General features: G+C 41.1%; 1 protein-coding gene across 1 annotated transcript in view; it reads left to right on the top strand.

Annotated features, from left to right (window-relative positions):
- The window catches only part of plekhh2 (pleckstrin homology domain containing, family H (with MyTH4 domain) member 2), a 46816-nt gene extending 33495 nt beyond the window's left edge, over positions 1-13321 (top strand). The window contains exons 22-30 of the mRNA XM_034898628.1: positions 1581-1758; positions 3209-3364; positions 3473-3570; positions 4613-4754; positions 5060-5196; positions 5959-6088; positions 7449-7535; positions 10288-10437; positions 11966-13321. Coding sequence (XP_034754519.1) covers positions 1581-1758; positions 3209-3364; positions 3473-3570; positions 4613-4754; positions 5060-5196; positions 5959-6088; positions 7449-7535; positions 10288-10437; positions 11966-12151 — 1264 coding nt within the window. The 3' untranslated portion in view covers positions 12152-13321. The remainder of the gene's footprint in view (positions 1-1580; positions 1759-3208; positions 3365-3472; positions 3571-4612; positions 4755-5059; positions 5197-5958; positions 6089-7448; positions 7536-10287; positions 10438-11965) is intronic.
- The last annotated feature ends 1336 nt before the right edge of the window (positions 13322-14657 follow it).

Genomic DNA, 14657 nt, shown 5'->3' with positions numbered 1-14657 from the left:
GAGCTTGACCCATACTGGCGATATCTCTGCTTCTAATGCTTCCAGTCAACCATTCTTTTTTTTAAAGCTACATTGTGTAACGTTTGTAGTTGTTCATTATCAAAAATCTGTGTTGCCCGTTCACAAACTTGTCCTTTTTTATGAATATTGACCACCACCATCAATTTCAAGTATTCCCATTGGGTTGAAATTTTACAAAAATTACCGCTTGCATGAACTGGGGTAGATTCATATATATATTCATATATATGACTCTACCCCAGCATATTCATGCGCCATCTTGAAATACTTTAACCCGTAAGGGACATAAAGGCTGTACTGCTCTGCCTTTCACGTTTTTGACTTGCTAATGGGTATTGATGCTTCCCGGTCCCGAAACATTTGAAGAAGGAAACACAGAGGACCACACGTATTCAAAATTCAAAATTTCAGGAACAGGAGTGTTCTTCTTTGCCCAGAAAAAGAAAACGGATATTGAAAAGAGCAAGAGACCAGCGTCATCAGAAAAAAAGAATGAACATTTGAGCTACTTTTGGACGCACACACCAAATCCCAACTAGTTAAGTATTCTCCAGCCCGCTGCAGTCTCTTTTTCTTTTTCTCTCCTTTCCATTGGGTGGCGCACGTGCCCGCTTGTGGTGTGAAGAGCGCGTTCGTGACACCACTCCGAGACGCACTCCAACAACCATGGTTGATAAACTTTTGTACACTTTCGCTTTTTGAAGCGCAACGGCTACCGTAGCTGCAATACAAACTTTGAACTGCGTGGCAAGAGAGAGTTGATTGCAATATATGATCTCAATGCTAGATGGGAGAAACTCCTACACAATGTAGCTTTAAAGGTCCCATATTGTAAAAATAGAGATTACCATGTCTTTGTTGTTTATAAAGCATGTTGAGGCTCAATCCACAGAGAAATGCAGACAGCCTGTATTCAGAAACTGCTTTTAAACAAGCCGTCAGGACTTCTGTAACGTTGTCACAACTATACTATGTATAGGTAGAAAGTCCTGCTACAGTGCCGTTCCAGTCATTCCCCATTTGCTATGGGAGCAGAGACTCCGAGAGCACAAATGCAGAAGAACCAGAAACACTAACCAATCGAAGCAGACTAGTCTTTTTAGGCAGAGTCGCTTAAAAAGACACTGGCTAAAACGGATCGTTTCAGACAGAGGGTGAATACAGATCTGTTCAGACAGACAGAATGAGAAAAACACGTTTTTTTTTTAACATTAAATCATGTAAACATGTTCTAGTAGAAACCCTGAATGCAAGTATGCACCTGACAATGAACAGATGTGGGACCTTTAAATGTGTCTCCTGTAAATCTCCCAACCTTATGGAAGTGCAATACTAAGAGTAGATCACTGAAGTGCCCCTATAACAATAACAATCTCCAAACATTCATATCAGAATAAACATAGGTATATGGGGATTAATTACTGAATTAATCGTGATCTTTGAGGCAGCAATACTGGTTACATACTGTATATTCCAAATTGTAGCTGCTCTGAGTGAATTTCAATTACAGTATATACTTGCTGTACCACTTACTGTACTTATATACACTGTATCCTCAGGACTGAGGTGGGAAAGTATGCCATCTACTGCCAACGCTCTATGGAGCGGACCCAGCAGAAGGGCGAGAGGCATGCCAGACCGTCACGTATGGAAATACTGTCGATCCTACTGAGGAATCCCTATCATCACTCTCTGCCATTCAGCGTTCCTGTTCACTTCCTCAATAACACCTACCAGGTATACACAAGAAGACAGATATTAACAATAACAGTGAAGCATACGAAGCTAGTTCAACGGTTATGCTATGCTAACGGTTTTAATCTTGCTTCTACGTTCGTACATCGTAGCCTGAAGTCACACACAGTTTACACATAAACAACAGTCCACTGTAATAAGTTACTTGTTTGTCTGTGCACATGCTTACATGCTTCACTGCTCCACCCAAGCATCTACCTGTACGCTCGGATTCAAGGTTTCCCTTGAGGAAGTGGTTGTTTTTCTCACTCCCTGCTCCCTTGCTCTCTCTGTGTATGCTTGCCAGAAGTGATAACATCACACAATTCCAAAGAAAATATTGCTTCATGATTGCTACAAAATTTGGAATCGCCCCACGGGATGAATTGTAATCATATTGTTGCTCTCTCAACTTTTGTTTTCTAATACCTTTGCTGCAGACCTCATCAGTAGCAAATATTACCAAGCTTACATGGTCATTGTGTCAGCATTTTTACATTGAGCATGTTAGCATGCCTAAGTTAGCATTTAGCTGAGAGCACCACTGACCCAAAGTACAGCCACAAAGAGCTGCTTCATGTTAGACAATAAGATGGCTGAAAAAAATCCTTCCTTACTTTCATGCATGTATTTATCAATATGTTTGAAGTGCCCATATTATGACAAAATCACTTTTTCTAGGATTTGGGGTGTTGTTTGTGTCTCTGGTGCTTCCATACTCATACAAACTTGGGGAAAAAACTCTCCATGCTGTTTTGAGTGAGATCTGGTTTCTGAATGTCCTCTGCCTTCAGTCTCCGGGGGAGCTTTTCAACATCTGCACGGCTTTCTACGTCACTAGCCGAGACGAGATGGCTAACCGTAGCATGCCAGCTCGTTCTCAATGTCCAAACACTGCTCCGACAGCCACTAGTTGACCATAACCTCCAAAAGAGCTACTTCCTGTCCCTGTTGTGCAGGTATTCCACAAGTGGCCCTCGTCTAGAACAAATGTCCCAGCTAATCCTGCCTTGATCTGACCAAAGCCGGAGAAAGAGTTATCTAGCTGATGGGATCTTACCTCGCTACTGAGCATGTGCAACTCCCAACAAAGATAGTATAGAAGTGATATGTCTCACTTTGGAGCTAAAACAGAGACCTAAACACACAGGGTGAAAAGAGGATGTCTCGTACAATGTCTAGTACAACAAAAATGTTTTGTGGAGTGTTTTGAAAATGAAACCATGTAAACCTATTCTGGTACAACCGCAAAATATAATTATAAACCTGAAAATAAGCATAATATGGGGCTTTAAGAAGTGTCTCTATATTCTCTGCAAGTAACTGCTATGTATACGGGAAACCGTTCAAAATGTGGAACCATTAAAAGTTGAAAAAGGTTTGAATGCTTAGAATTATTTAAAACTTTCTGCGATCTGAGTTTTGTCCTCTGCATTTCGTTGCATTTCGATAGGTGGTGAGCTTTGATGCTTCGACCACAGTGGACGAGTTCCAGTGTCGCCTCAACCAGGACACCGGCATAAGGAAAACAGGGCTCTCTGGTTTCAGCTTGTACACTGATGACCCTACTGGAAGAGAGCTGGAACACTGCCTGCAAGGAGGCATCAAGGTGCATCTTTTTCTTCATGCGACAATTACTTTTTAAACATAGGAAGTGTTATAGCAACACTTAACCCTTAAAATGAATGCAAATCTGTTGTGTCCATATTGCCTGCAGATTTGTGACATTATCTCCAAATGGGAGCAAGCCTCTAAGGAGCAGCACACTGGGAAGTCTGAAAACACCAGGACGGTCCGCCTCACCTACAAGAACAGGTAGAGAAGGACCCAACCCACCCTGTGGTGGCAAAAATATTAATATTCCGACATGCTGACACCCCATTCAACACCTTTATGATAATGTGTCACTTTACAGGAATACAGCCGAATGTATTTTTTATTTCATTCAACTTCAGGGTTCTTTACCGTTTTTTAGGCCAAGGACCACTAACCTGAAAGAGAGACGAGCTGGGACCCCCTACTACATATATTGTATTGAGTTACATATTAAACTAGGCCTAACCTAACATGTAATGTAACCTTTTATGGTGTCCTACAAAACTAAGCTACTATTTACATTAATATATCATCATGTTTTAATGTCAAACATACAACTCATTGGGACGTTAGCTTATTCACTGTATCCCCCAGAGTTAGATGAGTTCCTATAAACCCTTCTCATCTTTGCTCGCAGCACCTGAGAAGCCCCTTGGTGAGGAGCAGAGAGTTTACCTCGAGTTTGCTCAGAGTTGAATATTAATCACTAAGTGGCAGTGCGTCACTTTCAGAGAATATAGTTCCCAGTATGCATTCGGTTAGATGGCTGTGTCTCATGTGACTTTGTCCTCTGTACTCGTCACTACACAAATCACAACTTGTAAATAGGAAAATGTTAGTGTTATTTTGTCACTTATTGGGAGAGGTAGGCTCGATGGAGCCAGTTACCTCCAGGATCTGTGCCGATTGATCTTTTCTAATAATATGTTATATGCATCTTAATGTATATTTTCCACCTATTTTATTGGGGGGGGGGGGGAAGAAATTCCAAAATGTATTAAACATTTGGTGGCCCCCCTGCAATTACTCTGAGGACCCCCTGTTGAAGATCGCTGATTTACTCTAATGCATCAATGCTAATCTTAGACTCAAATGTGATGGAGACCAACCGCTTTTGTAAATACAACATGGACAATCCAAGGAAGTTTAACAATGTACCATCTATCTATTATTCATGTCTGTATTTTCCAACTTCTAGCCTTCTTTTTCCTGTTTTTTTTTCTCACTTTTACTGTTTTGGTCTTTCTCTTCCTATCCGCAGGCTGTACTTCTCACTCCAAGTCAGGGGGGAATCAGAGAGGGAGAGGCTGCTGCTGGCTTATCAGACAAATGAGGCCATTGTAGCGGGACACTTCCCTGTTAACAAGGAGCTGGCTCTGGAAATGGCTGCACTGCTGGCCCAGGTCTGACAATTACAATGAAAAAAATAGTTTGTAATAATGAAATGAAGTTCATGTTCTCGGTCATGCATTTGTTTTATCCACAGAAAGAGTGGGCTACTCCTCTATCCCAGTATGACATGGTCTTAGAAAAATGAACACAGCCCACTTTCTGTTCCTTGGGCGGACACGCCTTGGGACTTACAATATCAACAGTGCAAACTCAACAGAATAATATTATAAAAAGATAACATAGAAACCCTAAAAGCACATTTGCTAGACTAGACCAAAAGTCAATACAGTATTAACACTAATGTGTCTGTGTTCAGGTGGAGTTTGGAGACTTTGAGCGGCCCTTCTCAGCTCCTGGATCAGCCCAGACCAAGTCGAACCAAACCCTGAAACAGGTCCTGGACAGATTTTACCCAAAACATTACCGCAGGGCAACGTCTGAGGAGCAGCTCAGGTACCAGAACAAACTGGCTACGATTCAGTCTACCCCCGTTTTCTACTGTCATGTGTGTGTGTGTGTTTATTTAATTAGTTGGGTATATGTTGGATTAGGGTGGCACCTAAATCGTGGTATGCCCTGCTATGTCCTGCTACAACCTGCTACACCCTGCTGCGTCCTGCAGTGCCCTGCTATTTATACCCTGCAGTTCCCTGCAATGTCATGAACTACCACAACTACTATTTCTAGTGATTGTTCCATTATCTTTATTGTAACTACTAATGCCCCTGTTCATCACACCCCCAACCGGCCCCGTCAGACACCACCTACCAAAGAACCTGGGACTGTCCCAGGTTTCTTCCTAAAATTAGTTTTTCCTTGCGGCTGTCGCACTAAATGCTTGCTCTCAAGGAATTACTGGACTTGTTGGGGCTTTTTAAATCATAGAGTGTGGTCTAGACCTACTCTATCTGTAAAGTGTCTTAAGATAACCTTTATGATTTGATACTATAAATAAAATTGAATTGAATTGAATATTTCATAATGGTATAATGTGTTTATCACAGTCATAAAGTATAGGTTTCCATCACAGGAAGTTGCTGTGAAAGTTAACCCCTTAATTTCCGTAAACCTGAGCATACATAACTGTAATCAGCATCACTCATACTAATCCCAGTCCGAACTGTAGAAAGTTTTTTAAATATACAATTAAGGTTGAAAAGTTATGCAGCACAACCAATTTTAAAATGAACACTGTTTCCGTCTCCACCCTGTCAGACACCTGCTGCAGCGCCTCTCTGCCCGCTGGGCCTCCCTCAGGGGCCGGAGTCCCCCCGAGTGTGTCAGGATCTACCTGACCGTTGCAAGGAAGTGGCCGTTCTTTGGAGCCAAATTATTTGAAGCAGAGGTAAGTGTGTGTGTATGTGTGTGTGTGTGTGTGTGTGTGTGTGTGTGTGTGTGTGTGTGTGTGTGTGTGTTGTTGTTGTAAATTAAAGTTATCTTATCAGAACAAGTATAGACCAACATATTAAGTAATATCCAACTCAAAATTCTTTTCATATGACAGAATATGATTTCATGTAAAAAGGGTAATATAGGCTGATACACAGTGTGTATATTTATATATATATATAAATATGGTATTTACATGTATGTATATTATTAGTATTGTTGTTGTTGTTTTTTGGTTTTCTTGCCTGTCAAGGACATTTTTTTATTTTGTTTGTGGAAGTAAGGCAACAATGTTATTTTTTGTATAATTTCAGTATATTTAGGGTGTGGGTTACAGATGGCCGGAACACATAAATAAACTAAAACGAAACTAAAGAGAAAGGAAAGAAATGATAAATTTGCACAACATGGCTGTTTCCTTTAAAGATGATTTTTTGGGCATTTTAGACCTTTAATTCTACAAGACCGATGAAGACATGAAAGGGGAGAGAGAAGGGGAATTACATGCAGCAAAGGGCCGCAGCTTGGAGTTGTACCCGCGGCCGCCATGTCGAAGAGTAAACATCTGTACATGTGCGCCTGCTCAACTAACCGAGCAATGTGGCTGTTTCTAATCATGTATACTAGACCATTGTTTCTCAAACTTTTTTCAGTAATGTACCCCTTTGAAAAAATTCTTTTTTTTATTCTTAAGTACACCCTGTCCAGCACAAAACATGTTTGGTTGGCATTACATGACTACATTACTGTGCTGAACCATGAGTGGCTAAATTTACTAAACAACATCATCACTGAATAACATTAAGTGCTGGTGTCAAATGTTTTGAACCCATTATGATGGTATAAGGATTTTAGTACACATAACAATATTTTTTTAAATTAACATCTAGAAGAAATCTCTTGTAGCCCCTGCAGTACTCCAAAGACTACTAGGTATGTGTACTCCCGTTTGAGAAACACTGAACTAGACAATACAATTCAGTAAAATCCTATTGTTGACCATCAAGTTGAATAAACACCTCCCTGACAGTGTCAACTAAACTGACTGTGCTGTACTTGTCCAGGACGTTTCCATTTGTTTGAGTCATGATGTTCAGTGAAGGCTGCAGGATTATCCAATTACAGTCATTGTTGTACTTTTATAGGAATATTCTAGTCCACTAACTCCATCCAAAACACACAGTGTATCTACTTCATGTGTCTCCTGTTCGCTGAGGATCTAGAACATTGACATTGTGTAGGTGTTTGTATTTACTCTCAGTTTATAAGTAATATGATAATTGATTCAGAATTGATGTGTGTCTCTTTCTTTTTAGTCTATCGCCCCCTCTCCAGAGCAGGGGGAACGTGTTTGGCTGGCAGTGCACGAAGATGGCATCAGCGTTCTGGAAAACAACTCTGTTGTAAGCGTCTCCGGTGTACCTTCCTGCATCTGTCCTGACATGATTCAAGCTGTACAGTTAGAAGTTACTGAGAGTAGAAGTATTCATTAGGTATTTATGAGTCATACAAATAGTAGTAAAACATAGACAGCATGCATTTCAATCCACCCTCATTGTGTGACACAAATATTGAACTGACTTGTCATTGGTGCTGTGCTGTAATTGCTTCACATCAATTTAAGTAGTGCAAACATTAAACATCACAGCCATTCTCCATGTTTTTGTATGTAAATGTAGCTACATACTGTACGTCTGAGATATTAAACCTGGCCGTAGTGGGCCTAACCAAAGACCCTCTACGGAAAGCCTGTTCACTCTCTATGAAGCCCCTTTGTACTGAATTTGGTTGCAGTTCCACCAGAGCTCCAATGGGGGGGGATTGCAAAACAAATCGGATTCTAGAACTAGTCGGCTAAATTTGTCTCTTTTGCCTGATTGCCGTTGAGAAATCTCAGATTTGATTGTAGTTTTGCAAATTCAACATGGATTATAGGTCGAAAGTCGAATGAGCGAGTACTTCTGTCCTTTCGATTTCTTACAGGCGGAATCGTTGTTGCCCATAACACGCTAGCATTCCGCTAATGAATGCTGATTGGTCAGTGACGGACTGATTACGATCAGAGATCCCTGCTTGATGGCATCCAAAGCAGAGCCTGAATGTCTGCGTGAATATTTCGACGTGGTGTTTAAAACAATAGCAGACCTCTTTCTAGAACGTGTAGTAACAGGGAGAGCCTAACCTGTCCGCTGTGTTTGTCGCCGCCTCGAGAGAACAAAGGAAGTGACTCAGAGCTCGCGGTAAAGCAGGATCTCTGGCCGCACCATGTGGATGTCGTCAATGACATTTTAAAAGGCTTTTTGCAACAAAAAGCGACTTAAAAACAAAATTCTAACTCCCAGCAGTGTGTATTTTCTTAGCTTCCCCTTTGAAATGCAACATTCAGATTACTAGACAAAAATTGACATCCTAAAAAAAGGTGGATTTTGAGGGGTAGAGCTTTATAGACCTCCATTTGTTCTGTGCACGCCTGCGATCACCTCCAGTGGAACTCTGGTGGAACAGCAACCAGTTCAGAAGCCGGAAGCATCAAGAGTGGAACTTCTTCCTTTGTTAAACATTATTTGCCCTAACTAAAGCAAACTAAAACTACTGTAAAACGTTCTGAAAAATTGGTTAAACTAGCAAACACACTCTGAAAACTAAACTAAAAAATGAAAAGTCAAAACTAAATAAAATTCAAAACTATTATAACCTTGCGTACCTTTTATTAAAAACATATATGTTTTAGTCACATTTGCTGATACTGTCATTATATGGTGACAATTGTACATGAGATAGATCATTTTTCCTTCCTCTGGTGCCCCTAATGGCATTTGGAAGTCGCCACGGCACCCAAATGAAAACAGCCAATCAGAACAGAGGAGTCTTTAAAGCATTGACAATGACTGCTTGTGAACTGAGATCAAACGTTAAGTTAAGTTATTTTCATAAAAGATACCAACTGCAGCTTTAAGAAGCTAGTATGCATCCGGTTTTCCTTAACTTCTGACCTTTAAAATACACATTTCTCTTTGGTATCTGTGGTCTAAAACCACTACTGTATTTATAATCTAGCTCAATTAATGAGACTACATCATTTTTGAAATGCCCGTCGCATTAGTTGGACTAAAAGAAGAAGATGTTAACACAACTCCAAATGCTGATAAGGGAAACTTGCTGTCCCTTTCTCACACGTATGAAGATGCAAGCAAGAGGATATATGAGGGCTAGTAATATGAATCCACATAATTCAGTTTCCACATTGTTTCCAGGGATGCACTGAATCCAGATTTTGGGCGTTCGGACAAATCCCGAATCCTCCTCCCATCCTCAGTCCATTAACACAGTAAACACATTAATGAAGTTAGCATGTTTTTAGCTGTGACTGTCCTTCCTTTGCCGTACAGGAAGTTGCTGCATGTCGGATGCTGTCTGATTCCTTCGTGCACAACTCGTATTCCTTTGGCTGTTTCATACACAAATGTTTTAACAGTGGTGATGCTGTGTTTTGTTTCAGGCCCTCGCCACCACGAGACAAATCGGCATTGCAAATTGTACATGTAGCTTGACTACTTTTGACTGAAAGTACTGCCAGACGACACTTTTTCTTCGACACCTACGTAAACACCTTCCCGTAATCAATGGTGGCGTCATTACGAGGGTGACCATATGTTGATTTCCAAAAAAGAAGACACTCAAAACATAAATTCAGACAGGCTTTATTATGCCTCAATGGTATAAAAATTAACTTATGTAATAAAATAAAATGTGTAACAACCTGTAAGAAAATAATTGCTCTTTTCAAATAAATAAATATGGAATAGTGTTCCAAATATGACCTATTCTGTGTCACAAGGCAGCCTCGGGAATTACGTCACGCAACAAAGTGCCGTAGTACTGTGTGCAAAGCGCCAGTCACTTGAAGTAAACGCTTATAATTGTTCTCATGAAAAACAATGAAAACAGGACATTTTCATGAATTTGTAAACCCCCGGGACTCCCCGGACAATACGTAAAAGTGGACATGTCCGGGCAAAAGAGGACGTTCGGTCCCCCTAGTCATTACGTCCGAACCCCGTCAAAAAGCCCAATATTCGGCTACGGTGCATCCCTAATTGTTTCCTATCTCCTTCATCAGAACTTTAACACAAATGTCTGCATCTGTATGTTCAGAAGCCGCTGGTGTCCCACCCGTACAAGAGCCTGATGACGTTCGGGGGCTGCAAACAGGACTTCATGCTGGTCGTGGGGCAGAGCATCGGGACCAACGCCAGCAAAGACAAACCTACAGAGAAACATCTGTTTGCTATGGACGACTCCAAGGTTAGTGGGGGACCAGACTACACCCTGGTGTCTGATGATGAGTGGAGCTTATCACATCATGACCATGCACACACAGTAGGCTTTACCAACATGCTGCCTAGCAGGAGTCTTTTCATCCACCTTCCAGGGGCAATTCCAGGATTTTTAAAGGGGGATGTCACAGGGTGGGGGGTGGGGAGGGACACACACACCAATAATCAGTCAGTGGAGAGGGCATTTTATCAGAATACAGCATTGAAAATACAATTCCAGTGCTGGTTCCATGATATCAGAATTTCAGATCCTTTTTGTTATGGCTTTGAATGTTGATCTGTTTCCTGTTTTATTGTGGTAGTCTGTTTTTCTGTCTTCCCTTGTCTTGTTTTACTTGTCTTATGTCTTTCACCTGTCCCCCCGGCCCTTGTGTCACCTGCCCCTTGGTAACCCACGTTTACTTGTGTAATTATTAGTCTCTGTGTTTCCTTTGTCTGGTTTTCTGTTTGGATTGCGTGTGTGTGTGTGTGTGTGTGTGTGTCTTCCCGTTCCGTCTCTGTGTTCCTGGTTGCTGTGTTATCTGTTTTTACCGTGTTTTAATTTTTGATTTTTTTTGGGGGGGGGGGCACCCTGTCTAGCCCCTCCCCTGCCACCTTCTACATTCATGGAACCTGTTAGACATTAATAAAATAAACAAAACATGAACTCATTCAAATAGAAACCAATGACACGTCCATCCGCCTGGTGCCAGCCTTAAAACGGTTTAACCATTAATAACAACCGGGGCCTAACCCAGACTATGTACTTTTAAGGAATAGTTCACTAACTTGTTTTGTTGCTCAGTGTTGGAAGAGCAGCACACCTTTAGATGTGAATCTGGAGTCAGGGGAGTGTCTTTGTGCTAAGCTAAGCCAGCCGGCCGTTGGCTCCAGCTTCATATTAAACAGGCAGATAGATACGAGAGTGATGTCAATCTTCACATCTGAATCTTGTTTCTATTGTTTTTTCCCAAAATGTTGAAGGAATGAATGAGTTCTGCCACCTGTCAACCTGTGCAACTGCTCTTCTAAATGGCAAAAAAAACACATGATAACCCCAAATAAAACATGTTTTTTGGAATAGTTTAGATATTTATTGATCCCCAAAAAAATGTGAAGTCATAGTGTTGCAGCAGCAAAATCAGTCACACAGCACAGAATATAAATATCAATAAAATACTAGGATACAATATACATACATACAATATAACACAAGAACAAACATTTGAATATGTACAAATTGGGAATACAAAAAGCATGAAAATGGTGAAAATTGAGGCATTTTAAGTTGTTGAATATCACAAAAGCCTGTCTGTCAGTTGCTTCAGTCTTAGCGGGTCAGTACTGTTGTTCCACTTGATAAAACCTTTTTTCTTCTATAAATACTAGCACTTTCCTAATATCCTACTTCATCAGCTGAAGCAGACCGTTTAATGGATTATTGAGTGGATTTCTAGTCCGTGCAGACAACATGAACACACACGCTGACGTGCATTTTGATTTTGTTCCGGCGACAGATTAGGGAGATCACCCTCCTCCTCTCCAGTTACATCAACAGCGCTCATCAGCAGAAGGCCGCCGCCCACCACCTCTCTGCCCCGGCTCTGATGGCGGCCCAGCCCATCAGCCTGAGGAGCAGAGATCTGAGGAGCAAATCCCCACCAGCACTGGGACGCCCCAGCAAGACCCCCACGCTGCTGTGACCGCCTCCGATCTCTCTGAGGAACGTTCACTTCACAGAAATGAAGGATTTATTCACAGTTGCACAAGGCCTGAATCCCATTGTCACACAGCTCTTCCTTCTCATCAGTGTGCCAGATTCATTTCTTGTATGGTTGCTTGGCTGCCTACTGGAAGTGACAAGTACAGTCTTGTCCCCTTCAGTTTGTCCTTTCATTTTAAAGCATTTGAACTCCTGAAAGGTGACCCGAGTGCATTCCTCAGAGAACATATGGAACTGGAGCAGTGAGCTGGTACAAAGGTGTCCTAAGAGACTTCGCTTAACAATCTGCCATATATCATATAAGACATAGTTGGTCTACCTGATGACTCTAAAGATAAGTCCACACTATTTATTGACAGACTGAGCTAGCGTTTTAAAGGGTCAAATAATCCATCTGTGCCGTGTGGTGCATTTTTCTTCTTCTTTTTTTTTTAAAGGTGTTCTTTGAAGTAAACTTTTATACACAAAAGGTAATGAGGCCTTGTTAAGGAGGGTATATTTGTATCTTTTTTTCTGTCCTCCTGTAGGGCACAATAACTACCAGGAATCAAAACCCTTCCATATCATTGTATAATGAAGGATACTAAAGCATATGGCAAGGCTGCAGCTGAAGAAAATGTTAATGTAATCGTATATGTGTGTGTGTTTGCAATGCAACAGATGTAATTGGTAAGCCCGTAGAGTGTGTGAGTTGGTCGCTTCGGGAAAGGTTTCCAGTTTATAAGAGGACACCAGTTTGGACCCTGTGTGCTCTTAGTTACTGAATAGCCAGAAGAGCGGTGAAACTATAATCATGTACAAACACTTTAAGCCTTTCCGGCGGAGTGAACAGTGGAAATCAGCGAGACGCCTCCATTAAGGATTTCACATGACGTCATTTAGAGAAGTAACACAGGTTTTAAGTTGATTTTGAGGAAGATGGTCAAGGTATGTGATAAGGGAACAGGTTGCTCGGGTTACAGGGAAATAGTGTTTCTCTTTTCTGTCACCTAGCTTGATAAAAAATATGATAAACTTGAAAACAGGACTTCCTTTTTTTATGTATGGTACAAAGTAAAGATAAGGTAAAAGCTGATTTCCCCTCCCAGTATTATCTGAAGCCTGTGGATATTGTCAGGTATTATAATATATTGTAAATGTCTCATATTTGAATAAACTAAACAGCAAACAGGCTAATAGTTTCACTGATTCAATAAAATCACCTTTCATACAATAATTATATATGCTATCCAATACCATAGAAACCAAAACAGCCAGACACTCTTTCCTCCTCACTGCAGTTGCTCTTCCCACAAATCTGCCGTCCAGCGTCCTCATTGGTGCGACTGTAACTGACGTGTTGATACCTGCAACAGGTGCCTGACGGCAAGTGACACACCTCATTCCTGTAGTCTTTCACAGAGAAGAGAGCAGGCAGAGGAGGGGGGAGGGGGAGGATATGTTATACCCAACCTGTCTGAACTAGTTAGAGACATGCTTTTGTCCCTGCGTTGCTATGGAGCAAAAGGGAGGGTTTACGAGGGAGCAAAACTGGGTGAGGCAAGAGGACGAAGACTAAAAAGACAAATGGTTAATGCTGGTACTCTGTTGGTATTATCAAAAAATGAGAAATGGATTCAAATCAAACAGGAAGTCCAAGAACATGTTTGCAATTCCAATGTATGGCAGACATGTGCTTTCAAAGTTAGGCTTTTTTTTTATGTTGACTGTCGTGTTGTGGTTTCGAGAAAGACTTCAGTGGGACTTGACAATTGTGACAAAGGTTCAACAGAAACCGCGTCCTAAAGTGCTGCCGTCCGCTGGAGCACATCCACACAAAACACTGTTGTGACGATCTTTTTTTTTTATCCTCTATACCTGAATTTGTTCAATAAAACACAACTTATGCAACAACTTCCCACCTTGCAATGTCTACTCAATTCGAGGATTTCTGCCAGTTGCTGTAGTCTTGCTTAAGTTCCTTTGTTAGACTATTTGTTGTGTGCAAAGATACTTCATGGGTTGGTTTGTGAATTAGCCAGAACCTGACTAACAGGTTGAATTCAGTGCAATAGAGTTCCAAAGGCACAGCATGTAATGACAACCTCCTCCCTCTACACTAACAGCAAGTTTCTGCCGATCAGCATAGCCAATACACAAACAAGTCCCATTCCACAGGTCTGAGTGCAAAGCCAACATCTTTACATTTATGTAGCTTACGATATCTAAAGATACATTTCCAGGTGTGAACCATGGAAAGCTGAAATTAAAGTTACCTTCAATAAAAGGTCTGCCACACCCACTGAAAAAACTGTTGGAAACCTTCCCCATGTAAACAAAAGGCCTATTATGTCTTATGTGAGACAAAGGGAGGGTTTAAAGTGGCCCTGGAATATATCCATATACTGTACATATTTTAACACACCAAGTGTTGATGTTGATCATGTTTGAGTATCAGCATATATTAAGATAAGCATGACATGCTAAATTGTGCCTGCAGTGGCTTA

This window comes from Etheostoma cragini, chromosome 17, assembly GCF_013103735.1.
Source record: "Etheostoma cragini isolate CJK2018 chromosome 17, CSU_Ecrag_1.0, whole genome shotgun sequence".
NCBI lineage: Eukaryota > Metazoa > Chordata > Actinopteri > Perciformes > Percidae > Etheostoma > Etheostoma cragini.
Note: the sequence above shows the minus strand (reverse complement) of the source record. Positions and strands in the feature narration are given on the sequence as shown.